The sequence below is a fragment of the Balaenoptera musculus genome, chromosome 1 (assembly GCF_009873245.2).
Source record: "Balaenoptera musculus isolate JJ_BM4_2016_0621 chromosome 1, mBalMus1.pri.v3, whole genome shotgun sequence".
Classification (NCBI taxonomy): Eukaryota; Metazoa; Chordata; class Mammalia; order Artiodactyla; family Balaenopteridae; genus Balaenoptera; species Balaenoptera musculus.
The window spans coordinates 154,993,964-155,021,944 of NC_045785.1; the positions used below are offsets into that span (position 1 = coordinate 154,993,964).

Below are 27,981 nucleotides of genomic sequence, written 5' to 3' on the forward strand. Positions count from 1 at the left end.
TTGTGTGAGTTTTGGCAGATTGTGCTCTCATGGAATTGGTCCATTTCATCTAGGTTATTAAATTTGTGGGCATAGAGTTCATAGTATTCCTTTACTATCCTTTTAGTGCCCATGAGGCCTGTAGTGATGTCCCCTCTTAATTAATGATATTAGTAATTTATGTTTTTTCTCTTTTTTCTTAGTTAGCTGTGCTTTATCATTTTATTGATCTTTTCAAACAAGCAACTTTTGGTTTTGTTGATTTTTTCTGTTGATTTTCTACCTTTAGTTTAATAGACTTCTGTTCTAATTTTTATTATTTCTCTTCCTCTGCTTACTTTGGATTTAATTTACTCTTCTTTTTCTAGTTTCCTAAGGTGGAAGCTTAGATTATTGATTTTAGATATTTCTTCTTTTCTAATATATACATCTAATGCTATAAATTTCTCTTATAAGCACTGCTTTCACTGCTTTCCACAAATTTTGACAAGTTGTATTTTCATTTTCATTTAGTTAAAAATATTTTTAAATTTCTATAGAGATTTCTTTGTTGACCTATTATTTAGAAGTGTGTTGTTTGATCTCCAAGTATTTTGAGATTTTCCAGCTTAATTTTTGTTGTTGATTTCTAATTTATTTCCATTGTGCCATTTCTTACATTGAGAGCATACATTTTATGATTTCCATTTTTTAAATTTGTTAAGGTGTGATTTATGGCTCAGAAAGTGGTCTATCTCAGTAAATGTTCCATGAGAGTTTGAGAAATATGTGTATTTTGCTGCTGTTTGATGAACTACTCTATGGATGTCAATTATATCCATGTTGATTGATGGTGCTGTTTAGTTCAACTATGTCCTTACTGATTTTCTGTCCATTTCTGATAGTTGGGTGTTGAAGTCTCCAACTATAAACATGGATTCATCTATTCCTCCTTGTGATTCTGTATTTTGATGCTCTATTATGCACATGCATGTTAAGGATTGTTATGTCTTCTTGAAGTATCAACCCCTTTATCATTATGTAATGCCCCTCTTTGTCCCTGATAATTTTCCTTGCTCTGAAGACTTCTTTTTTGAAAGTAATAATAGGTGCTCCTACTTTTTTTGGATTAGTGTTAACATGGTAAATCTTTCTCTTTACTTTTCATCTGTATGTGTCTTTATATTTAAAGTGGATTTTTTGTGGATAACACATAGTTGGGTGTTGCCTTTTATTCCATTCTGACAATCTCTGTCTTTTAATTGGTTTATTCAGCTGTTGACCTGTAAAGTGATCACTGATATAGTTGAATTATTATCTACCATATTTCTTACTGTTTTCTCTTTGTTGCCCTTGTTTTTGTTCCTTCTTTTGTCTTCTACTATTTTTCTGCCTTTTGTGGTTTTAAGTGAGCATTTTATATGATTCCATTTTCCCTCCATTCTTAGCATATCAATTATACTCCTTTTTAAATTTTATTTGTTTGTTTGTTTATTTGTTTGTTTGTTTTTGAGTGCAGGGCATGAGTCTGTTGCTGCTGCTGGCACTGTGTGGTCAGAGACTTGGCCTGGCCTGCCAACCTGGGCATTTTTTCCCTGACAAGCACCCTGCACCTCACGATCAAGTAGCAACCATGGAACATTTTCTTAACTTTTAAAAGTGGTCTCCCCAGAATTAACAATATATATTTACATCAAATCCATGTCCACTTTCAAATAATAACACTATACCACTTCACAGGTAGTGCAAGTACCTTATAAGACAAAAGTATTCCTAATTCTTCTCTCCTATCACTTAACATCCTTGCTGTCATTCATTTCAAGTATTCATAAGCTATAATCATCAAATACAGTTGCTGTTATTATTTTGAATAAACTGTTATCTATTAGTTTTTATCTTCATTCATTCTTTCTCTTATGCATGTCTTTCTTTATGTAAATTTGAGTTTCTGACCTATATCTTTTTTCTTCTCTCTTAAGAACTTTAAAAAACATTTCTTGCAAGGCAGGTTTACTGGCAATAAAACTCTGTTTTTGTTTGTCTGAGAAAATCTTTATTTCTCCTTCACTTTTAAAGAATAATTTCTCAGGATACAGAATTCTAGGTTGGTGGGGTTTTTGCTCAATACTTTAAATATTTCACTCTATTCTCTTCTTGCTTGTGTAGTTTCTGAGAAGTCATATGTAATTCTTACCTTTGCTCCTCTAAAAAAGGTGTTTTTTTCCCCCTCTGGCTTCTTTGAAGATTCTTTCTTTTTTTTTTTTAATTTATTTATTTATTTTTGGCTGCGTTGGGTCTTCATTGCTGCGCACAGGCTTTCTCTAGTTGCGGTGAGCGGGGGCTACTCTTCGTTGCGGTGCATGGGCTTTTCATTGTGGTGGCTTCTCTTGTTGAGGAGCAGGGACTCTAGGCATGCGGACTTCAGTAGTTGTGGCTCGCAGGCTCTAGAGCACAGGCTCAGTAGTTGTGGTGCATGGGCTTAGTTGCTTCACAGCATGTGGGATTTTCCTGGACCAGGGCTCAAACCCATGTCCCCTGCATTGGCAGGCAGATTCTTAATCACTGTGCCACTAGGGAAGTCCCTGAAGATTATTTCTTTATATTTGATTTTCTGCAGTTTGAATATGATGCTCAGTGTAGTCATTGTTGCTTTTTTAAATCTAGTTTTTGTAGCTATCATTTGGATTGTAGGATTTGTGTGTCCATAACAGCTTGGACTCCATTTGGTAGTGGTGTATTCGTTTCTATTTCATCTACCCTGATGTTTACAAGAACTTTGAGTGTATGAGGCAAAACATTATGACTTATTAAGCTAGAAATGAAAAGGAATTTCTACATGTAAAAATTGATATGAAACTTCATCTTTCATTTCTGGTTTCTCAGATTCAATTTTTTCTTTTTTCGTCTCTTTCACTTTTAACTTTATTTGGCAAAGCAGCACTGCATAAACTGTTCAGTAACTAGGACACAGCTTACACAGCATGTTAAATCCATATACATTATCAGCAGCAAATTAGAAACAGAAAAAACAATACTGAGCTACAAGTCTCCGATAACGTTTTTTTTTTAAAGGAATTCCTTTATTTTTTATTTTATTTTTATTTATTTATTTATTTTTGGCTGTGTTGGGTCTTCGTTTCTGTGCAAGGGCTTTCTCTAGTTGCGGCAAGCGGGGGCCACTCTTCATCGCAGTGCGCGGGCCTCTCACTATTGCGGCCTCTTTTGCTGCAGAGCACAAGCTACAGACGCGCAGGCTCAGTAGTTGTGGCTCACGGGCCTAGTTGCTCCGTGGCATGTGGGATCTTCCCAGACCAGGGCTCAAACCTGTGTCCCCTGCATTGGCAGGCAGATTCTCAACCACTGCGCCACCAGGGAAGCCCCTCGTATAACTTTTAAAGAAAGGAAGAACTATGTGAAGTATGTCTACTCTGAACAGCTGTTTTAAAGGAAATCACCTGCCATCTTCTTAAGTTTTAATATTTACAAATGCTTAGTTTTAAGGTAACAGAGCAGCTGCTTGTATCTACAACATGCCATTCTATGACACCACGTCAAAAGCTTTAAAAAGGAAGCTATTTTCTTTGTAGCATCGAACAGACATCCAAAATCCAAGAAACTTAACTTGTGAATGGTGGTGTTATCTGATACACAAAAGCAATCTGATAAATTAACATCAGAACAGAACGAAGTGTCTAAGAAAAGAAAAACCACTCCTCAAAATCAATTTACAAACTAAGTTTTCCACTTTGCAGAACCCCTCCTTTTAATATGTAAAGTAAAATGTGGGCATGTTAAAGTAATAATACACAAATTTATACTTAGCATCCTTCTACCAGTTTGGCTTCTGTGCCTCTTTGAAAGATTAGAAATCCCACAAAACCACACATTTTCATGCTGGAAATAGTGTATGAAAGCCCAAAACAAGCTGTGATGTTGTTGATTTTCAAAAAGCTTTAAGGACTGAGGTGAGCAATCCACTGTAATATTATATACAGGTCAAGCTGATGTTGCCTAAAAGCAGCAGTTTGTCCCTAGACCACTGTGGGTTTTTTTGTTTGTTTTTTTGTTTTTGCTTTTTTTAAATCTGTTAAAGGCATGTATATCACTCCCATCAGATATTTCATTTTGACACTGCCATTTGTAGCTTGTCATACTGTTCCAACATCTGGTTTCCACCTGCAGGACCAACTGGTAATATTAATCTTCCACCAGGCTTTAACTGGTCTATTAGAGCCTGGGGCACAACTGGGGTTGCAGCTCCTACATGAATAGCATCATACGGGGCTTCTTCAGCATACTCCATTCTTCCATCCCCCACAACCAGTTACACTCTCCCTGAAAACAAAGCATTGGATCATCTACTAGCTCTTTAATGTGATCAATTCCTATGATTTTTCCACTAGATTCAACTTCATGCAAAACATGAAGTAAGAATTCCACTTCATATTCTACATCAAAAGCTTTAGCTCCTTCATGCAATTAATCAAATAGAAGTACAAGTGCATATGCATGCATGTGTGGAGCACTGATTTTTGCTTGGAACCCTGTTGACTGTGGAGAATCCATATAAGGGTTTCATCTTGCATAGTGGGAGTGGTCTGTGGCCACCATTACTTCAAATACTTTGTCTTGATGATTCCATTTTTGCGGAGGTTGTGGATTAGCTCTGAGTGGCTGGCACCACCAGATTTTCAGGCCATCGCTAAGAACACCCAGAGCAGGTACAGGACCACGTTCAGCACAGCAACGGTGCCCAGCAGTTTCCCAAGAGTGAGACCACTTCCCACATGGTCACTGCCTTGCTCGCATCCCTGCTACAGCTGCCGCCACTGCACCTCTCAGATACTATTTTATTTACCATTTTAAATGCCTGATTCAAAACAAGTCTGAATAGTATTTACTTAGACAACAGAATATCTAATTAAAAATTCCAATGTTTAAATTTCATACAGAAGGACACGTTATCCTTTGCAGTATTAGTTCCTTCCTGGATCCACCTCATGATGAAAAGGTAAGAACTTTAGTTTTAGTTTAATTAATGAATCAACATATATTTATTGAGCATTTCTCTGTGCTAGACACCACAAAAGATAGAAATACAAGACACGACTGCCTATTCTCAAGTCATATATACTACTATTGAAACTTAAGCTATATGGCAAATAACAATGGTGTACTGGAGAAAATAGGGGATGAATGAGTGAGTGAGCAAACCAGCCACTGGTCACTCTGCATCTATTTCATGTTTTGACTTATTTGTTAGAGTCTATGTGGAAACCCAGAGCTTAAAAGAATGCATACATCATCTAGTCCTCCAGTCATTGTCTATATCTTATACAACTTCATAGAAGAAAGTTCCATAACCTTTCTTTTCAAGCACAGCCTAGTTCCCAGACATTATTATTTTCAAGAAACTCTTCTTCCCCTCTAGTCTAAATCATCCTTATAATTAAATATATGCTATTCTATTTTTAGTGTTAATGTAATGTAAATGTCAACATCCTTATTTGTTAACCATTTAAATATGCACTTCTTGTGTGTATGTGGATATGCAAATATATCTACATATATTATAAAAACTAAACACTAATTAAAGAGTACAGCAAGGAAGCACTATTTTATCATAGACTTATTTCCCTAAAAGTTAATACTTCAAATCCAAAAGCTAAATATTTGCTTAAATAATAATGTTTTGTTTTTGGATTATTGGTATTAATACTAACATATGGATACGTGGATTAGGATAGGATTCCTTGCAGAGTGTTTTAGAATGGTTATTGTTTCAAACATTATTTCATTTGATCTACGGAGTTTTCTTTTTGTTTCCAAGAACCACTTATTGTTTTTATAAAGTTCAAATATATAGCTTTAGTATGATTATCTTCAATTTGTAGAGGGGAAATCAGAGAGTGGCCTGCCTGGGATCACATCACAGTTAACGATGAAGTCAGGGCCAGAACCAGGGTTCTTGTCCTCTAATCTAATGCTCTTTCCATATATAACACATACTGCTAGCAAATGGAAAACGGTAAGTTTCAACTTACTGTTTCAACTATAAGGCATGCTGTGAGCGGAACAAAAACAATCATATGCTTGAACCATCTATGAGTAGAGGGTTATCTAACTGTTTCCTCTTACTCATGATGATTATCAATATTCTATTAATTTGAACAGATAAAAAATACAATTCAAAACTTACATTTTTGCAAATGGACTTCCTACAAACTGGCAATCAAGACCTTTCAAAATTCAGAGAAAATCTTTAAAACAAAGTTATGTATTAATATTGAATTAGAATAATAGTGGAATTGATTTTAAAGCATTTTCACCAATTTAAAAGAAGAGAATCTATTTTAATAATGTATTCGAATTGTTCCCTATTCAACCTCATTTCAGCGTTTTCTTTATTTGGACAATGCGATTTTCCAATTTGTATCTGGCTGCTTATTTATAAATATAGGACAGAATCTGGTCATAAGATGCCTCATTATTACATACACTAATATGTACCATGCATTAAACCAGATTCAGTTATAGATTACAACTATAGTGAAAACGTCAGTCTATAAATCAGAGGTTAATTTTGTTCTCTTACAACAGTGCAGTTTAAAAGATGCTCCATGGAATACCGATAGTCTAAGAGATAGGGTAGTCAAAACCTATCCACAGAAAGGGAAATAATACATGATTATATTCACATGCCTACAGAAAAAAAGTCTTAGATCAGTGTTTTTCTAATTACAGGCTGTGATCCACTAGGCGAGGTCATCAAATCAATTTAATAAGGGGCAAGCAGTATTTTTATGAAAAAGAAGAGAATGGAGTGGAATGAATACAATAGAATAGAATAGACAATATCAGTATACATTATACATAATAAGGTTAAGTATCCTTTGTAAAGGATACTGAAAATTGTTTCAGATGCATGTGCACGTATTGCATGTGTTTACTGGGTCATGAAGTAAAAGGTATTTCTTACTATACATGTGGTCCATATTATTGAAATACTTGCCTTAGAGAATCCCATCCCAAGGCAGGCAGGGAAAGAATCTTTGGATGACCAAACGTTCTTGAAAAGCTTTGAGAAAATAAGTAGAAGAATGCAGATTTTACCCTGGCTCTCTAGGAACATGGAATTGAATCAGAAGGTCAAGAAATTTAGGAGGAATTTTGCCTAACCTATGTTAAAGTCCAAATGAATTCAGGCCTTATAGAACTCTAAGCTGCCAGAATTCTAGCTCCCACATAGATGACCAGGAGGAAGTAATATCTTAGTTTGGGTTCATCAGTGATAGAGAGGGAACATATTTTACAGGGATATTACTGCAGAGCAAGCTCCCCAGTTGACAACTCTAGTTCACACAGTTTAAAATTTTCTTCTAGAGTCCATTTAGAGGCTCTAAACTTGAGGATAAGTCACATCCTGAAGGAACATACCAATCAAGCCACAAGATGTCTTTGAGAGATAATGAGCTGGGCCCATTCCTTTTGTTAATTCCTTGTGGTATATAATTATCATATATACCCCACCGTCACCACCAAAAACAAAAACAAACAAAAAAACCCCCAAAAACAAAACAAAACAAAACAAACAAAAACAATTAGCCAGGGATCTTTGGATAAAATTTGGAAATAGGAAAAGTCTTCTTGCCAATCTCACCTTTGGCCTTCCTCTTTAACTCTGCCTTCTCCTGCTCCTGATTATATCTTTCAGTCCCCCCCAACACTTTTACTAAGACTTTTCTTTCATCTAGTCATCTATTTATCCTCAACTAAATGAATTGCTAATCCTCAATTAAATGATAAGTTGCTAAAGATGTAAGATAGTTCCTGTCCCAGGGATATGTATAGATTAACAAACATCTATAAATAGAATTTCTGGTACCTCAACAAGCAAAAGAAGAGATAATTGGGGTGGGCATTTCATTGTCTTGTGCAGATGTCCACACCATTCATTCATTAGCTTAGCTCTTTAATGATTAACGTTTTTTTGCTCAAGATTGAATTTGAATCAGTACATACTTATGTATGTAAGTACATACTTATGAGATATGCTTTATTGTTGCTGTCTAGAAATTCAAACAGCTGCTGTCCTGGCGTGCTCATTCTTTAGAAATTATTCAAATAATCTATGTAGAAGACAAACAAGTGGTGCTTACTGCCTCCATCGATGGCTCAGTGAGGTATGGACCTTCATATAGTGAATTCAGGGTGTGAGAGGTAAAGGATTTTAAGCTAAAGTTTGAGTATATACCATAAATGCAATCTTCTTTTTTTTTCCGGAGAAAACAAACATTTTATTTTATTTTATTTTTAACATCTTTATTGGAGTATAATTGCTTTACAATGTTGTGTTAGTTTCTGGTGTATAACAAAGTGAATCAGCTATATGTATACATATATCCCCGTATCCCCTCCCTCTTGCATCTCCCTCCCATCCTCCCTATTCAACCCCTCTAGGTGGTCACAAAGCACCTAGCTGATCTCCCTGTGCTATGCGGCTGCTTCCCACTAGCTACCTATTATACATTTGGTAGTGTATATATGTCAATGCTACTCTCTCACTTCATCTCAGCTTACCTTTCCCCCTCCTTGTGTCCTCAAGTCCATTCTCTACGCCTGCGTCTTTATTCCTGTCTGCCCCTAGGTTCATCAGAACCACTTTTTTTTTTTTTTAGATTCTATATATATGTGTTAACATACGGTATTTGTTTTTCTCTTTCTGACTTCACTCTGTATGACAGACTCTAGGTCCATCCACCTCATTACAAAAAACTCACTTTCGTTTCTTTTTATGGCTGAGTAATATTCCATTGTATATATGTGCCACATCTTCTTTATCCATTCATCTGTTGATGGTCACTTAGGTTGCTTCCATGTCCTGGCTATTGTAAATAGTGCTGCAATGGACATTGTGGTACATGTTGGTTTTTGAATTATGGTTTTCTCAGGGTATATGCCCAGTAGTGGGATTGCTGGGTCATATGGTAGTTCTATTTTTAGTTTTTTAAGGAACCTCCATACTGTTCTCCATAGTGGCTGTATCAATTTACATTCCCAGCAACAGTGCAAGAGGGTTCCCTTTTCTTCACACCCTCTCTAGCATCATAAAAGCAATCTTGATTAGCTGATTAAAATAAATAAACAAACAAATAAAACATGACACAAAAGGGCTTTGAGAAGGTAGCCACTGATTTGCAATTCTTTTCCACACCCAAGGAAATGAGATGCCATGCTCATCACCATTAAAAGGATAATAAATACTTTCAATACAAGTGTTCTTACAGAATTATCTCAAATCATTAAGCAATATGGGTAGCTAAGAGATAGACCCAAGCCCAGAGAAGACCATAGGATACATAGGATCAGAAGTCATTAAAAAAATCATAGGAAAGAACAACTAATACTGAGAAAAGTGAAAGTGAGCTAATTGTTTCAATGACAATGTGATTGATATTACAAAGCCTACTTGTTTTTATGGTTCTTTTCTTCCTTGGTTGCTTCACCTGCTTCAGAGGGGTGGGCACAGTGCTGCAATCGGAGCAAACAGAGATGATTTACTAGGACTGTAACCAATTACATTCTCTAGAGAGCTCCCCTTCAGGATCACCTTTCTTTTTTAAAATTGAGGTATAATTTATATATAACATTATATTAGTTTCAGGTGTACAACATAATGTTTCAATATATGTATATACTGTGAAATGATTACGATAAGTCTAGTTAATATTTGTCACCATACATAGTTACAAAATTTTTTTTTGCTTCTAATGAGGACTTTTAAGATCTACTACCTCAGTATTAATAACTATAATGGCCATGCTCTACAAAGCCTACTTGTTTTTAATTGCCTAGTAATACTAACTATACATACACAAAATGCTAAAAATACATACACATAAAGAAAAAGGAAATTTTATGATCATTACTGAGACAGATTGCTACATATTAAAAAGTCTTAAAATCATGATAATGAGGAGAAGGAGACAAGACAGCAGAGAAGAAGGATGTAAGTTCACCCCTTCTTACAGAAACACCAAAATTACAACTAACTGCTGCACAAACACCAAGAAAAAAAGCTGGAACCTACCAAAAAAGACACCTTACATCCAAAGACAAAGAAAAAGCCATAACAAGATGGTAGGAGGGGTGCAATCATGATAAAATCAATCCCATACACTCTGAGTGGGTGACCCACAAACTTGAAAATAGTTATACCACAGAAATTCTCCCATGGAGTGAAAGTTCTGAGCCCCATGTCAGGCTCTCCAGCCTGGGTGTCTGGCAATGGAAGGAGGAGCCCCCAGAGAATTTGGCTTTGAAGGCTAGTGGGGTTTGATCACAGGAATTCCACAGGATGGTGGAAACAGAAACTCCACTCTTGGAAGGTGCACACAGGGCCTCATGTGTACCAGGAGCCAGGGAAAAAGGGGTGAAATCATAAGAGACTGGGCCAGACTTACCTGCTAGTATTAGAGGTGCTTCTGCAGAGGTGGGGGCTGGCTATGGCTCACTGCAGGGACAAGGACACTGGCGGCAAGAGTTCAGGTGAGTACTCATTGGTGTGAGCCCTCTTGGAGGCTGCCATTTTCTCAACAAGACCTGGCCCCACCCAACAGCCTGTGGGCTCCAGTGCTGGGATGCCTCAGGCCAAACAACCAACAGGATGGGAATACAGCCTGAACCATCAGCAGACAGGCCACTTAAAGTCTTCCTGAAAAAACAGCCACCTGATAAACACACTGCTTGACAAGGCCCTGCCCACCAGAGGGACAAGACCCAGCTGCACCCACTAGTGGGCAGGTCCAAGTCCCTCTCACCAGGAAGCCTGCACAAGCCTCTTAGACAGCCTCATCCACAAGAGGGCAGACAGCAGAAGCAAGAAGAACTACAACTCTGCAGCCTGAAGAACAGAAACCGCAATCACAGAAAGTTAGACAAAATGAGATGACAGAGGACTCTGTCCCAGAAGAAGGAATAAGATAAAACCCCAGAAGAACAACTAAGTGAAGTAGAGATAGGCAATCTACCTGAAAAAGAATTCAGAGTAATGACAGTAAGGATGATCCAAGATCTCAGAAAAAAGAATAGAGGCACAGAGACAGAAGATAGAAGAAATGTTTAACAAAGACCTTGAAGAACTTAAGAACAAACAAACAGAGAGGAACAATACAATAACTGAAATGAAAAATACACTAGAAGGAATCAATAACAGAACAACTGAGGCAGAAGAATGGATAAGTGAGCTGGAAGAGAAAATGGTGGAAATCACTGTTGCAGAACAGAATATAGAAAAAAGAATGAAAAGACATGAGGACGAGGACAGTTTAAGAGACCTCTGGGACAACATTAAACTCAACAACATTCACATTATAGGGGTTCCAGAAGGAGAAGAGAGAAAGGGCCTGAAAAATATTTGAAGAGATAATAGCTGAAAACTTCCCTAACATGAGAAAGAAAAGAGTCACCCAAGTCCAGGAAGTGCAGAAAGTCCCAGGCGGGAAAAACCCAAGGAGGAACATGCCGAGACACATATGAATCAAACTGACAAAAATTAAAGATAAAGAGAAAATACTAAAAGCAACAAGGGGAAAACAACAAATAATGTACAAGGGAACTTCCATAAGGTTATCAGCTGATTTCTCAGCAGAAATTCTGCAGACCAGAAGGAAGTGGCATGATATATTTAAAGTGATGAAAGGGAAGAACCTACAACCAAGAAAACTCTACCCAGCAAGGCTCTTGTTCAGATATGATGGAGAAATAAAGCTTTACAAAAAGCTAAGAGAATTCAGCATCACCAAACCAGCTTTACAGAAATGCTAAGGGAACTTCTCTAGGCAGAAAAGAAAAGGCCACAACTAGAAACAAGAAAATTATGAATGGAAAAGTTCACCAGTAAAGGCAAACATGCAGTAAAGGTAGGAAATCATCCACATACAAATATTGGCTTGGCCAAAAAGTTCGTTCAGTGTTATGAAAAACCTGAATGAACTTTTTGGCCTACCTAATAGGATATCAAAACCAGCAATTGTGATAAGAAGAGAGTACAAATGCAGAATATTGGAAATATATCTGACATTTAAGAGACCAGTAACTTAAAACAATCTTGTTTATATAGAGACTGCTTTATCAAAACCTGATGGTAACTGCAAACCAAAAATCTACAATAGATACACACACAAAAAAGAAAAAGGAATCTAAGCATGACAGTAAAGTTAGTTATCAAATTACAAGAGAAGAGACCAAAAGAGGAAGGGAAGAAAAAAGACCTATGAAAGCAAATTCAAAACAATTAACAAAATGGCAATAAGAACATACATTTCAATAACTACCTTGAATGTAAATGTATTAAATGCTCCAACAAAAAGACATAAGTTGGCTGAATGTATACAAAAAAAGACACACATATATGCTGTCTGTAAGAGACCCATTTCAGATCAAGGACAAAAACAGACTGAAAGTGAGGGATGGAAAAATGTATTCCATGCAAATGGAAATCAAATAAAGTTAGAATAGCAATACTCATATCAGAAAAAATAGACTTAAAATAAAGACTTTTAAAAGAGACAAAGACAGACACTACATAATGATCAAGGGATCAATCCAAGAAGAAGACATAACAATTGTAAATATATATGCACCCAACATAGGAGCACCTCAATATATAAGGCAAATGCTAATAGCCATAAAAGGAGAAATCAACAGCAACACAATAATACTGGGGGACTTTAACACCCCACTTTCATCAATGAACAGATCATCCAGACAGAAAATCAATAAGGAAACACAGCCCTTAAATGACACATTAGAACAGATGAACTTAATTGATATTTATAGAGCATTCCATCTGAAAGCAGCAGAATACACATTCTTTCCAAGTGCTCATGGAATATTCTCCTGGATAGATCAGATGCTGGGCCATAAAGCAAACCTCAAAATTTTTAAGAAAATTGAAATCATATTAAGCATCTTTTCCAACCACAATGCTATGAGATTAGAAATCAACTACAAGGAAAAAACTATTAAAAAAAAAAGTGGAGCTTAAACAATATGCTTCTAAACAACCAATGGATCACTGAAGAAATCAAAGAGGAAACCAAAATATACCCAGAGACAAATGAAAATGAAAACATGATGATCCAAAACCTATGGGATGCAGCAAAAGCAGTTCTAAGAGGGAAGTTTAGAGCAATAAAATTGTACCTCATGAAACAAGAAAAATCTTAAATAAACAACCTAACCTTACATGTAAAGCAACTGGAGAAAGAAGAACAAACAAAACCCAAAGTTAGTAAAAGGACAGAAATCATAAAGATCAGAGCAGAAATAAATGAAATAGAGATGAAGAAAAGAATAGAAAAAAATCAATGAAACTAAAAGCTGCTTCTTTGAAAAGATAAACAAAATTGATAAAGCTTTAGCCAGAACCATCAAGAAAAAGAGGGAGAGGGCTCAAATCAATAAAATTAGAAATGAAAAAGGAAAAGTTACAACGGACACCACAGAAATCAAAGGATGGTAAGAGACTAGTATCAGCAATTAAATGCCAATAAAATGGACAACCTAGAAGAAATGGACAAATTCTTAGAGAGGTACAATCTCCCAAAACTGAACCAGGAAGAAATAGAATATATGAACAGACCAATCACAACTTCTGAAATTGCAACTGTGACTTAAAAACTTCCAACAAACAAAAGTCCAAGAACAGATGGCTTCAGAGATGAATTCTATCAAACATTTAGAGAAGAGTTAACAAATATTCTTCTGAAACTATTCCAAAAAATTTCAGAGGAAGGGACACTCCCAAACTAATTCTATGAGTCACCATCACCCTGATACCAAAACCAGACAGTTACAAGAAAAGAAAATTACACACCAATAACACTGATGAACATACATGCAAAAATCCTCAACAAAATACTAGCAAACATAATCCAACAATACATTAAAAGGATCATATGTCATGATCAAGTGGGATTTATTCCAGAGCTGCAAGGATTTTTCAATAACCGCAAATCAATCAGTGAGATACACCACATCAACGAATTGAAGAATAAAATCCATATGATCATCTCAATAGATGCAGAAAAAGCTTTTGACAAAATTCAACACCCATTTATGATAAAAACTCTCCAGAAAATGGGCATAGAAGAAACCTACCTCAACATAATAAAGGCCATATATGACAAACCTACAGCTAACATCATATTCAATGGTGAAAAGCTGAAAGCATTTCCTCTAAGATCAGGAACAATACAAGGATGTCCACTCTCTCCACTTTTGTTCAACATAGTTTTGGAGGTCCTAGACATGGCAAACAGAGAAGAAAAAGAAATAAGGAAAATCCAAATTGGAAAAGAAGAAGTAAAACTGTCACTGTTTGAGGATGACATGATACTATACATAGAAAATTCTAAAGAAACTACCAGAAAACTAGTAGAGCTCATCAATGAATTTGGTAAAGTTGCAGGACACAAAATAAATACACAAAAATCTGTTTCATTTCTACTAACAACAAAAGATCAGAAAGAGAAATTAAAGAAACAATCCCATTTACCATCACTTCCAAAAGAATAAAATACCGAAAAATAAACCTGCAAAAGACCTGTACTCTGAAAACTATAAGACGCTGATGAAAGAAACTGAAGATGACACAATCAGATGGAAAGATATACCATGTTCTTGGATTGGAAGAATCAATATTGTCAAAATGACTATACTACCCAAAGCAATCTACAGATTCAGTGCAATACCTGTCAAATCACCAATGGCATTTTTCACAGAACTAGAACAAAAAATCTTATAATTTGTATGGAGACACAAAAGACCCCAAATAGCCAAAGCAATTTTGAGAAAGAACAACGGAGCTGGAGGAATCAGGCTCCCTGGCTTCAGACTATACTACAAAGATCCAGTAATCAACACATATGGTATGGCACAAAAACAGAAATATAGATCAATGTAACAGGATAGAAAGCCCAGAACTAAACCCATGCACCTATGGTCTATTAACCATGAAAAAGGAGGCAAGAATATACAATGGAGAAAAGACAGTCTCTTCAATACATGGTTCTGGGAAAACTGGACAGCCACATGTGAAAAATTAGAACTTTCTTTAACACCATACACAAAAATAAACCCCAAATGGATTAAAGAGCTAAATGTAAGACCGGATACTATAAAACTCTCAGAGGAAAATATAGGCAGAACACTCTTTGACATAAATCGCAGCAGTATCTTTTTCAATCTGTCCCCTGGAGTAATGGAAAAAAACATAAATAAGGGGGACTTAATTAAACTCAAAAGCTTTGCACACCAAAGGAAGACATAAACAAAATGATAAGATGACCCACAGAATGGGAGAAAATATTTGTAAACAATGTGGCCGACAACAGATTAATCTCCAAAATTTGTAAACAGCTCATGTGGCTCAATATCAAAAAAATTAAACCAATCAAAAAATGGGCAGAAGATCTAAATAGACATTTCTCCACAGAAGACATACAGATGGCCAAGAGGCACATGAAAAGATGCTCAGCATCACTAATTATTAGAGAAATGCAAATCAAAACTGCAATAAGATATCACCTCACCCCAGTCAGAATGGCCATCATCAAAAAGTCTACAAATAACAAATGCTGGAGAGGGGAAAAGGGAACCCTCCTACACTGTTGGTGGGAATGTAAATTGGTACAGCCACTATGGAGAACAGTAAGGAGGTTACTGAAGAAACTAAAAATTGAGTTACCATATGACCCAGCAATCCCGCTCCTGGGCATATATCCCGAGAAAAACGTGGTCTGAAAGGACACATGCACCAGTGTTCATTGCAGCACTGTTTACAATAGCCAAGACATGGAAGCAACCTAAATATCCATTGACAGATGAATGGATAAAGAAGATGTGGTACATATATACAATGGAATATTACTCAGCCATTAAAAAGAAAGAAATAATGCCTTTTGCAGCAACATGGATGGACCTGGAGATTATCATACTAAGTGAAGTAAGTCAGAGAAAAATATCATATGATATTGCTTACATGCAGAATCTAAAAAACAAACAAAAAAAGATACCAATGAACTTATTTACAAAACAGAAACAGACTCAGAGACTTAGAGAATGAACCTCTGGTTACCCAGGAGGAGGGGAGAGGGGAGGGATAGATTGGGGATTTGCGATTGACATGTACACACTGCTATATTCAAAACAGATAACCAACAAGGACCTAGTGCATAGCACAGGGAGCTCTGCCCAATACTCTGTAATAACCTAAATGGAAAAATAATTTGAAAAAGAATAGATGCACGTATATGTATAACTGAATCACTCTATTGTACACCTGAAACCAACACAACATTGTTAATCAACTATACATCAGTATAAAATAAAATTTTTTTTTAAATTACATTTAAAAATTCATGATGATGAATTGTCCTTTTAAGGGCATAAAGTTACGTAAGACCAAGAGAGATAAAGAGGCTTCAAAGTGTTTTAGAGAGTTTAAACATAATGAAGATGAAAAGGAAGAAATATTTTATGTTGCATGAATGACTCTGGTCTGAAATTCAAAAGACTTTAGCTAGCTGTATGAGCTTGAGGCTGGTGATTTAGACAGGGACAAGTCCATGTAGCATGTAGCAGACATTGTTCAGGGTTTGGATCTTCACCTTGAAATAAATAGCCACCAAAGGATTTTAAGTGGGTGACTAACATAATTTGAGTTACATTTAAAAAATAATAATGTGTGGAGAATGGATTTTGGAGCAGCAAAAGTGAGAACAAAGAGACTAGTTAGGTGTCTGTGGTGAATATAGTGGCATGAACTAGGGGAGTCATAACAGTGCTGGGAATAAATATTTTGGATTTGAGAACTATCTAGGAGGTAAAATCCAGAAGATGTGAACTTTAACTGACAGAGAAGGTAAGAGATAGATGTCAAGAATGACTCCTGGAATTATAAAACTAGGTGAATATTGAATAATGCCATTCATTGAGAGAGGAGACACTAAAATAAAAAAGGAAAATATTTGCAATGTGGAAAGATGAAAAACTTAGAAATGTTGAGTTCAAGGTGAATCTTTGGGGTAAGGTCTTATCTGAGGGCAAACAGAACTGCTTGCTCTGTCAAAGAGGAGATCTGTTGTTTTATTCATCGAAAAAATGAATTGACATGAAAATTACATGCAATTATTATAGATGTTTTCCACAACTCTGTCCCTTGAGTCTCTGCTCCAGCTTATTTTCAGCTACCTGTCATCAGAAGTGTTACTTGGGCACTGTAATGCGCAAACACGCACACACACACTCCCCATGTTACATGTGTGCACACTTCTGCTGTTATAAGCATTTCCTGCTCAAACCAGTTATCCTTGGCATGGAGAAATCACTCTTACAATTCCTTCAAGTGAAGCTATACCTAAATACTCAGTTCAAAAAACCTAGCTCTATTAATAGCTATCTCAGGATACAGTTCTCTTCATAAATAAGTCCTTCTGCTAATACTAGCTGCCACTTTCTAAAGGAGTAGGCAGTTTTAACGCTCTAAATCTTGTTTGTCAAAAAGGTTGATTTTACAATAGGAAAAAGCATAATAAAAGACAGAGGACAGAGGATAGAAGGGGCTAAGGATCCATATCTGAGGCTCAGAAATTCAGACTGAGAGATAGGATCAGTCACTTGGGAGAGTTTCACATGGAGTAGGAAACACCACAAAACAAGGACACCAAACATTACTTCAGTCCTTGCCTCCAGCAGAATGAATTTAGAGTTGTCCTGAAGTTAGTCCCTTACCCCACTAACTTCTGTGTTGAAAGGGCTAGTCCATTTCACTTTGGTCAAGGCTCTGGTAAGTCCATGAAAACACCTATGTAGCATTGGGGAATTGAAATATGGAAGGAATGGTACATTCTCAGGACACTGTCAGGTGTGAGGTTTCCTGACTGGATACTTCTGTTCTACCTACTCCTCAGTGCCTACCTCTTTGATCTGGGATAACACTTGTACTTTGTGGAATCTACTCTTAATTCATTTAGATTATTCTCCTCTAAATCTAATTAATTTAGATTATTATTTTTCTTCTGGGTCATTGAGACAGGCACATTATGATTGTTTTCATCATATGTAATTTTAAGCTTGAAATCAAGACAGAAACAGAAGATCTGCCAAACAATAATTTATTTGTCTTATTTATGTATTAGCACATACTTCTGCTAATGACATTCTGTATGACTTTAAACCATGTGGGCTATTTAGAAGGACTTCTTGGAGTGACATAATGCATATGTATAAAGAACCACTTCTTTTGCCACCTTATTGCAGAAGTCAGTTGTAAAAAATAGTATGGTGTTTCCACAATAGTAGGAAATGTAGATGGAGGTTGAGATGACTTTGGTAAGAGTGAAACCATTAGTAGCTATCTCCTCTCATAAGTTCTATTGATGCTGATACAGAAAGTAGACAGCTGAGATATGGCCCATTCTACAGCTTAATTCAACTGACAAGTCAACATGATTAGTTTGAACAAGTGTTGTTATTTTGGGAAAAATCTATTTCTTGTCTTCTGGGTTTAATAAATGATTATCATAAGTATAGATTTAAATTGACATTTCCAAAATTGTTGTAGATTAGAATTCTAACTGGTAAAAATGTTTATGTTATGATTAGCTCCATATATTTAATAGGAAGAGTCCTGGACCCAAGTTTAAAATACCTGTTAGGCCAGTGAAAATCTACATAAATGATCTAATAAACAGAATAACTTCTACTGAATTCCAGTTACTTTCTTCTCCCTACCTTTGCCTTTCCCCAGGCTCTGGCATGCTCTCAATGGTCATTACTGCGGATATTTTGGACAGCGAAGAATCTTTGAAATATCACAGACAAGTGATTTTATTTTGCCTTGTGATGTTAATGAATATCCCATAGAAATAAAAGAAGAAAGCAAGTTCACAGAGAAGAAGCAAAAATATGAATATCCTCTGGTATTTGACCGGCAAAGGTAAGAGCATTTGGTTTCCTTTAGATGAGAAGATGAAATTAAACTATATGATACTGTGACACATAAGATTTAATTGAACAAAGACCAAAGAGGCAATTGCTTAAGCAAAGGCACTAAACAGTGAAAGACTATGTTAGTCTTTCAAGGCTTGGAGTCCAGGGAGTAATTAGGGAGGCTATAGTAGGAAATAAAATGAGAAAAATCTATAGGGGCCAAAGCACAGTAAGACTTTTATGGGCCAACATAAGGATTTTTAACTTTACAGAAATCACTGTGACAGAATACCTAAGGGGAAGAGCAGGTCTGAAGAAAAAGATGGTAAGTTTGGTTTTGGACAGGTTTAAGTCTGAGATGTTTGTGGGACTTCCAAGTGGATATATTTAATGAGCAGTGAGATCTGTCTGGAGCTCCCAAAAGAGGTCAGACTTATAGGTAAAGATTTTGGTGTCATCAGCATAGTAGTATTTTCAATGTGGAAAAGTCACTTATGTCTTGTGTATAGAGTGAGAAAAAAAAAAACAGAAAACTGAGGAAGAAATAGCCTGTAAAGAGCAGGCCAAGGAAGAAAAAACAGTGAAAAACATTAAGAAGGAGTAGCCAATATGTTGAAAGTCATAAACAAGTGGTGTGATGGAAATCAAGGGAGGAGAGAATAAGAAAAGTGGTAGAGAGGACATGTTTGTAGAACGTGGCAGTGAAGTCACATAGGACAAGAAAAAAGTAAACACTGGTTTTGGTATGTCTGTCAGCTGAAAGGTCACTGATGATTCTAGAGAGTGAAATTTCAAAGAGTGATGGGTAAAAATCACATCATCTTGGTTAAGAAATAAATAGGAGACGTGAGGTGATGACAGTATAGATTACTTTGCAAGGAAGTCAAATAGTTGTAAGGATGAAGATTAGTTTGTTTCATGAGTTTGACTGTTTGTGGGGGAGACTTGAGCATGCTTAAAGGCATGGTGGGGGGAGGATAGTCCTCCAGTAAAGAATAAAATATTGGTCAAAAGTTGTTTTATGCTTTTGCAAAGCTCAGTCCTGGTTTTGACCTTGGCTGAATCTTTGTTATAATGGAAGAGATTGGTGTTCATTTGAGCTTTCAACATCAGCAAAGCTCAGCCCTAGATTATAGATGTCTAAATTTCTAGTCCTCACAGGACCAGACTGCCTAGACTGGTAATATCCAGCAGACCAGAACTGGAATAGCTGACAAGATGAGTCCAAAGTGGGAAGAATCATAGAGGACTGTCTAAGATAAGGTCTTTTAGGCAAATCCTAAGTGGGTCAAAGCTAGGGAGACACAATGCCATCATCTAGTCCAAAAGTTGGTAGAATGGCTGTAAATAGGAATTGAAGCTAAGAGTCACAAATCACACAGAATGTGGTTCAAAACAGGAACAGTTTGGGAACAATTAACAAGGGTTCCAAATGACTGCCAAAATCCCATTGCTGTGTTCAAGGCTTGCCTTAGCTGGGCAGTAAGGAGCACTGGGGAAGAAGTCTGGCTAAAATGTAAGAGGTGGTAAAGTAGAGCCAAGACTCATCAGGATACGATAACGTGCACCAAACAAAGTTGATCAATCTCCTCGGGTAATTGCTGAGCCTTGAGCATCCATGTATCTTAGTACTGAAAACACTATATTCTAATTTGTTAATATGCATTTCTTCATTATTCTCTGAGTTCCTTGACCACAAGAACCATGTTTTACACATCTTTATATACCCAGTTCTTAGTTCAGTACTTAGCACAAAGTAGGCACTCAAAAGATATTGTGGAACAAATAAAGAATGACTAGTGGAGAACATTACAAGCAGACGCAAAATATATAAATGATAGATACAGAAGTTTGAAATGATATGATATATTTGGGATAGCTTAAAGTAGGATATGTGTTCACATTTTGTTATAAGTAAATAATTATGTCTTGTGTGTAGCAAATCAGGCCTTCTTCTGTATAAATACTGCATTTTAGAACATACTACTTATTATCTTTTAAAAATGTTTTAATACTTGGTTATAACTTTTAAAATGTATGCATAAGTAAGTGTTAACTATAGTGGGAGCTGACCTGAGTCACACAAAAAATCAAACATTGGTTTTATACCAGAGATTTCCTCATCCTTACTATACAGTTTTTTTCCCCCCAATGGCTATTAATGAATTTAACTACATGGAATGTTCGGGTTTAGTAGACATCTCTGTGGTTTCTTTGGAGGGAAATCTGGGAAGCCAAGTGGAATAAGAGTTAAGTGCAAAGGTCACATCGTTAGGACTGGTGCCATGGGAGCCAGAGAATTTGCAGGCCCAGACAAAGAAGTACATGATGGATACTTGCTGATTAGGCAGAAAATAAAAGGTATGGGCATATCCTTAACTGTTTTTTGTGTGTTTGTGTATGTGTATCTTTATATGCAGATGGAAAAAAATGAGCTCGATGTCTTTGCTCTTCAAACGTACACCTCCTAAGGCCTTTGAAGTGGAACATGATTTTAAGTTTTTCAAGTCTCTTTCTTCTCCCAAGGTAACCTTAAAAAACAAGCAAATAAACAAACAAAAACCTTTGCTTTTGTTTTTTTGAATTTAGATATGCCCGGTGTATTAGTTTTCTATCGCTGCTGTTACATATCCCTGCAAACTTGGTGGCTTAAACAATACAAATTAGTTATTTCACAGTTCTGTAGGTCAAAAGTCTGACTCAGGTTTTACTGGTGTTGCCAGAGCTGTGTTCCTTTCTGGAGGCTCTAGGGGAGAATCTCATACTCCTTAGTTTGTGGTCCCCTTCCTTCATCTTCAAAGCCAGAAATGTTGCAACTCTCTGCCCATTCTTCCGTGGCCACATATCTCTCTGACCAGTGGGAAATGTTCTCTGCTTTTAAAAATTCCTGTGACTAGATTGGGCCCACTTGGACAATCCATCACAAGGTTCTTAACCTTAGCCACATCTGCAAAGTCTCTTTCGCCAAGTGAGGCAATATATTCACAGATTCGGGGTGAGAGGAGTAGGGTGTGAATATCTTTGGTTGCCATTATTCTGCCTATCACAGATAGACACACTTTTCTTCAGTGCAGAAACAGGAGAGAAATGTACACTGTTATTTATTCTATTTCAATTTCTAAAATTTCTAAAAAACGGATATAGCATGAGTCTTTAGGCTAAGGTCTGGCATTAATTAATTAAAATGGATTTCCCCAAGATCTTCAACAATACAAAGCAAACTTATCTCCCATTTCTAACCTACAGTTGCCCAACCCTCTGTAAATCAGACTAATTGTTGTTTTCCTGAACATTTCTCTCAGTATTCTGTCCCTATAGTCCACCTGGTCTACCCTTGCCATATCCATGATCTCTCTCTGTCAAAGTCCATCCTACTTTGTAACTGACAAAGTATTAGTATCCAGAATAGGAAAAAATCAGTAAGTAGAAAAGGTAGTCCAATTTAAAAAACAGTCAAATACTTGAATAGATGCTTCACAAAAGGAAAAAAAAATTACCAATAAATACATGAAAAGATGCTTAGCCTCATTAGTAATCATGGAAATACACATCAATATTATAAGATAGCATTTTACAGCCACCAGCTTGGCAAATATCAAAAAGTCTGACAATCGGTGTGCATTTGGAACAATCAGAACAATAATCTGCTATCGGAAATAGTGTAAACTGCTAGAATCACTTTGGAAAATTATGTGACAGGCATTATCTAGTAAAGTTGAAAATAGGCATACTCTACTGAGTAGAAATTCTTGAGCACGTGTTTGGGAGGCAGGAACAAGAGAGCTCAGAGCAGTATTGTTTGTAACAGCAAAAACCTGAAAGCAGCCTAAATGCTCATCAACAGTATAACTGGTAACTAAATTATGGCATATTTATAAATTGAAATATTATGGCACAGTAAAACTAAATGAACTAGAATAACATTCACCTACACGAATGAATGTTTGAGACATACTATTGAATGAGAAAAGTTTTGCAAAAGAATATATACATAGCGATTTCATTTAGATAAAAATAGAGGAGAGGCAAAACTAAATAAAATATTGTTTTGGCAAAAAGCATAAAAGGTAAAATTGTATAAATAAAAGCAAGAGAATTAAGAATATAACATTCAGATTGTCATTATGTTTGAGAGCAGATGAAAAGGACTGCGAATGGCACACTGAAAACCTCAAAGTTGAGGGTATTGTTCCAATTTGTAAAACAGAGCAGTGTTCATTATGTCATTATTCTTTCACAGCATCAACTTCATGTTTAATAAATATTTAGCACTTTCCAAATGAAACAATTTTTATAAACCCTAGCTTTCTGTCCAAACAGAACTCAGTTTCTCCCAGAGGACAGGGTGACAGGCAGGAAAGGGACTGGCTGTGGAATGTAACAGACTTAGGTTTAATCTTAGATGTTATTTTCTCTAATTAATAATCTAATCCCTCAAAGAGTTCTTGTGAGGATTAAATGAGAAAATATATATGAGGTACATCGTAGGTACTCAGTAAATGTTAATTCCACTTTCCCCAATCTCTCCTTGCTTTGTGTCTCATAACATGTTCACTTGCCATGTTCTACACTGAACTAGAATTATTGGTATACTTACTCTTACTTCTCACCTCCACCAATAAATCATAAGCTCTTTATGGGCAAAGATACATGTATAGCATATAAAAATTCCTCAATTTTATTGAATAGCACAACCTAAAAATAAAGATTGGTATTCACTTTTAATATTTTCTTCCAATTTGAAGAGATAAATTTTTAAGTAATTTAACTGAAATATTAAATAAATTTGGGGAAATCTTTAGAAAGGTTTTAAAGTTCTTGAAACAACTGAATGCCCTCTTCTTACCACACCTTTGTCTTCTGAGTTTGTTGGTAAAATAACAAAGGGTTAATGCTTGAGGTAAAAGACCTTTTACTAAGGAATCTCTGATTTCTACCAGCAATTTTGTTTTGCCCATTCCTTTTCATTCTCAATTGTGTAATATTTATCAATTCACTTCTTTTCTGTTAATTTCTTTTTGACATATTGTTATCAGTAATAATAAAACAATAGCACTAACTCTCACATTTAAGTAGCACATCACTATGTGCATTTGATCCTCATAGCTCATCAACAGGGAAAGAATTTGCTTAAGATCATGCAGCTAGTAAGTGGCAGTCAGAATTTGAATCCAGGAATTTTGCCACTTATGTAATGTGCCCTTTTCATTAAACATTCACTCCTCTGCTTTGCAGATTCGAAGACATACCTTGGAAGGTTTCATGACTGAAAACAGAGAGGCAGGGATTGTTTTTGGTTCTCTGCCTATATATAGGGTGAGTTGGAGGTATCTAGGACTAGAGTGGTTACAGAACAATAGGGAATCTGACATCTCATCCCTGACCCTGGGCTAAAAAGCAAGGTTGGAGAAAATCACACAACCAAGCAGAATGATGCTTCCATAAACATGTGGTGTCCGATCCCAGAGAAGTCTTCAGTTCTGTGTGTCAATGGCCTTGACCACTTGTCTCTGTCATTCCACACTAAACAATACTACATAAAATTATTTCAAACTTTACCCTGGCTCTTCATCACCTACAGGATAAAATCCAAATGCCTTTAGCCTGGCATACAAACCTCTCATGATCTGATCTCTGCCTGAACTGTATAACCCCACTTTCCACCACATTCTCCCATGTACCCTATACTCCAGCTATGCTAAATTACTTACCATTCCTTAAGCATCACTGTTCTTTCCTCTTTTGTGACTTTGCCTGTGCTGCCCCTCTGCCCATAACTCATCCACCACTTGTTTCCCTCCAAATCCCTATTCATCCTTCAAGTCTCCAACCCAGATAACTTCTGTTAAATTAAAGAATTAATTAACCAAGAATAATAAACCAAAGACAAAATATTACAACTTAATCTTAACCTATTTTTCCTTAAAATGTTACTTCTCTTTCCCAAGAACATGTTGATACCTATTACAGGTATCAAACACTTAAACTACAGATGATGCTAAGGGTAAAGTATCAGAATTAATAGTGGGCTCCTGGGAAGGTGGGTATATTTTAAAGCAGTTGGATCTTCTCACTCCCTATCCCCCACCCTTGAATTCATATTACAGAAGTTATCACTTTAAGTATGTCTAACTCCTCATTTATGGCTTCTAGGTACCAAGCCCCACTAGTCTAAGATTTCTTCCACTAATTGGTTCAGAGGCACGAAGGGACTCTTCAGATGGCATTCCAGGAAAGAAGAAGGGAAGCCATGTTCAACATGAAAGAGTGAGTTAGTACTCAGAATTCCATAGTGTATCCCATTTCTGTTTGGATTGTTCCTTATTTCTGGGTCTAAAATTATCTCAGTTCCTACTTGGTTTACAAATATTCCAGGACGCATGTGTTTTATCTTAGTGAGATGAAAATCATGAATTTCCTGGAAAGACAGAAAAATCAAACAGGACCTCTGAGCCTGAAAAAGTAAAACCTTCTGAGAGCTAATTTCAGACTTAGGTTCACTGACTAATTTTAAAAGCTAGGCAGTATGACATGACATATCTGAGGGCTGTGTAGCCGTCCTTGCTTCCTAACATTATTGTACCTGCAGGATGGAGCCAAGACATCAATAAGTTTCTGGCTTACCAGCCAAGCCAAGGAGAATGCTTTCCACAGACTGGGTTGGACAAAAAGTAAAAGTAAATCTTACAGAAAACCCCAAACGAACTTTTTGGCCACCCCAATATTAGTAGGAAAACTAACACAAAACTTTACAGTTTACATAGTATTTTTATAAATGATTCTTTTGATTTTCACAAAAATCACACAAAGTGTTATACCCATTGTAGAATTGGAAAAAAGTGGAGCCAAAAGGGAGGTTAAGTGACTTGCCAAGATCACATAAAATTAAGTGATAACCTGAGGTCAACATTTTACTCCAAATTTCATGCTCATTCTCTTAAACCAAACAGCCTAAAAAACTCAAACCTTAAAACTCTTCTACTAGTTCTAGGAAGTTTATATGAGCCTAACTTAAAATGTGGTCACTTATCTAGTTATTAAAATTGATCAAAAATTAAGAGGAAGATCTAACATATCGTAATTTTTATTTTTATTTTTAAAAATTTTTTTTTTTATTTTTATCTTTTGGCCACACCACATGGCATGCAGGAACTTAGTTACCCAACCAGGGATCAAACCCGTGACCCCTGCAGTGGAAGCGCAGAGACTTAACCACTTGACCACCAGGGAATTCCCTTATTTTTAGTTTTTTTTTAATTTATTTATTTATTTATTTTAAATTTAACAAATTACTTTTCTAATTAAGTTGCCATATTTTTTAAATTAATTAATTAATTTATTTATTTATTTATTTTTGGCTGTGTTGAGTCTTCGTTTCTGTGCGAGGGCTTTCTCTAGTCGTGGTGAGCGGGGGCCACTCTTCATTGCGGTGCGCAGGCCTCTCACTGTCGTGGGCTCTCTTGTTGTGGAGCCCAAGCTCCAGATGCGCAGGCTCAGCAGTTGTGGCTCACGGGCCTAGTTGCTCCGTGGCATGTGGGATCTTCCCAGACCAGGGCTCAAACCCATGTCCCCTGCATTGGCAGGCAGATTCTCAACCACTGCGCCACCAGGGAAGCCCTATTTTTATTTTCAATTTTTATTTTGTATTGCAGTATAGTTGATTTACAATGTTGTGTTAGTTTCAGGTGTACAATAAAGTGATTAGCTTACACATATACATATACATATATCTATTCTTTTTCAAATTCTTTACCCATATAGGTTATTCCAGAGTATTGAGTAGATTTCCCTGTGCTATACAGTAGGTCCTGGTTGATTATCTATTTTATATACAGTAGTGTGTATATGTTAATCCCAACCTCCTATTTTCTCTCTCCCACCAACCTTTCCCATTTGGTAACCATAAGTTTGTTTTCTAAGTATGTGAGTCTGTTTCTGTTTTGTAAATAAGTTCATTGGTATCTTTCTTTTTCGATTCTGCATATAAGTGACGTCATATGATATTTGCCTTTCTCTGTCTGACTTACTTCACTTAGTATGATAATCTCCAGGTCCATCCATGTTGCTGCAAAAGGCATTATTTCTTCCTTTTTAATGGCTGAGTAATTTTCCATTGTATATATGTACCACATCTTTATCCATTCATCTTTCAATGGATATTTAGGTTGCTTCCATGTCTTCGCTATTGTAAACAGCGCTGCAATGAACATTGGGGTGCATGTATCCTTTCAGACCATGTTTTTCTTGGGATATATGCCCAGGAGTGGGATTGCTGGGTCATATGGTAACTCTATTGTTAGTTTCTTAAGGAACATTCAGACTGTTCTCCATAGTGGTTGTAACAAATTTACATTCCCACCAACACTGTAGGAGAGTTCCCTTTTCTCCATGCCCTCTCCAGAAGTTATTGTTTGTAGACTTTTTTTTTTCTTTAAACATTCTTTCACAGATTTTTTTAAAAATTAATTAATTAATTAATTTTATTTTATTTATTTTTTTGGCTGTGTTGGGTCTTCGTTTCTGTGCGAGGGCTTTCTCTAGTTGTGGCAAGCGGGGGCCACTCTTCATCGCGGTGCGCGGGCCTCTCACTGTCGTGGCCTCTCTTGTTGCGGAGCACAAACTCCAGACGAGCAGGCTCAGTAGTTGTGGCTCACAGGCCTAGCCGCTCCGCGGCATGTGGGATCTTCCCGGACCGGGGCACGAACCCGTGTCCCCTGCATTGGCAGGCGGATTCCCAACCACTGCGCCACCAGGGAAGCTCCTGTTTGTAGACTTTTTGATGATGGCCATTCTGACTGGTGTGAGGTGATATCTCACTGTACTTTTGATTTGCATTTCTCTAATAATTAGTGATGTTGAGCATCTTTTCATGTGCCTCTTGGCCATCTTTATGCCTTCTGTGGAGAAATGTCTATTTAGGTCTTCTGTCCATTTTTTGATTGGTTTGTTTAATTTTTTGATATTGAGCCGCATGAGCTGTTTGTAAATTTTGGAGATTAATCCATTGTCAGTCGCACTGTTTGCAAA

At 36.5% G+C, this 27,981-nt stretch overlaps 1 protein-coding gene, 1 long non-coding RNA gene and 1 pseudogene across 3 annotated transcripts in view; 1 reads left to right on the forward strand and 2 right to left on the reverse strand.

Annotated features, from left to right (window-relative positions):
- Positions 1-27,981, forward strand: part of WDR64 (WD repeat domain 64) — a 151,920-nt gene that overhangs the window by 118,442 nt on the left and 5,497 nt on the right. For both annotated transcript variants that reach the window (XM_036837824.1, XM_036836998.1), the window contains 6 exons: positions 4,911-4,969; positions 8,032-8,141; positions 18,773-18,961; positions 21,375-21,480; positions 24,190-24,270; positions 25,108-25,221. In XM_036837824.1, the coding sequence (XP_036693719.1) occupies positions 4,911-4,969; positions 8,032-8,141; positions 18,773-18,961; positions 21,375-21,480; positions 24,190-24,270; positions 25,108-25,221 (659 nt within the window). The remainder of the gene's footprint in view (positions 1-4,910; positions 4,970-8,031; positions 8,142-18,772; positions 18,962-21,374; positions 21,481-24,189; positions 24,271-25,107; positions 25,222-27,981) is intronic.
- LOC118901560 lies at positions 3,944-4,819 on the reverse strand (annotated as a pseudogene).
- The window catches only part of LOC118888218, a 66,226-nt gene continuing 47,671 nt past the window's right edge, over positions 9,427-27,981 (reverse strand). The window contains exon 2 of the long non-coding RNA XR_005018302.1: positions 9,427-9,489. This is a non-coding gene — a long non-coding RNA (uncharacterized LOC118888218). The remainder of the gene's footprint in view (positions 9,490-27,981) is intronic.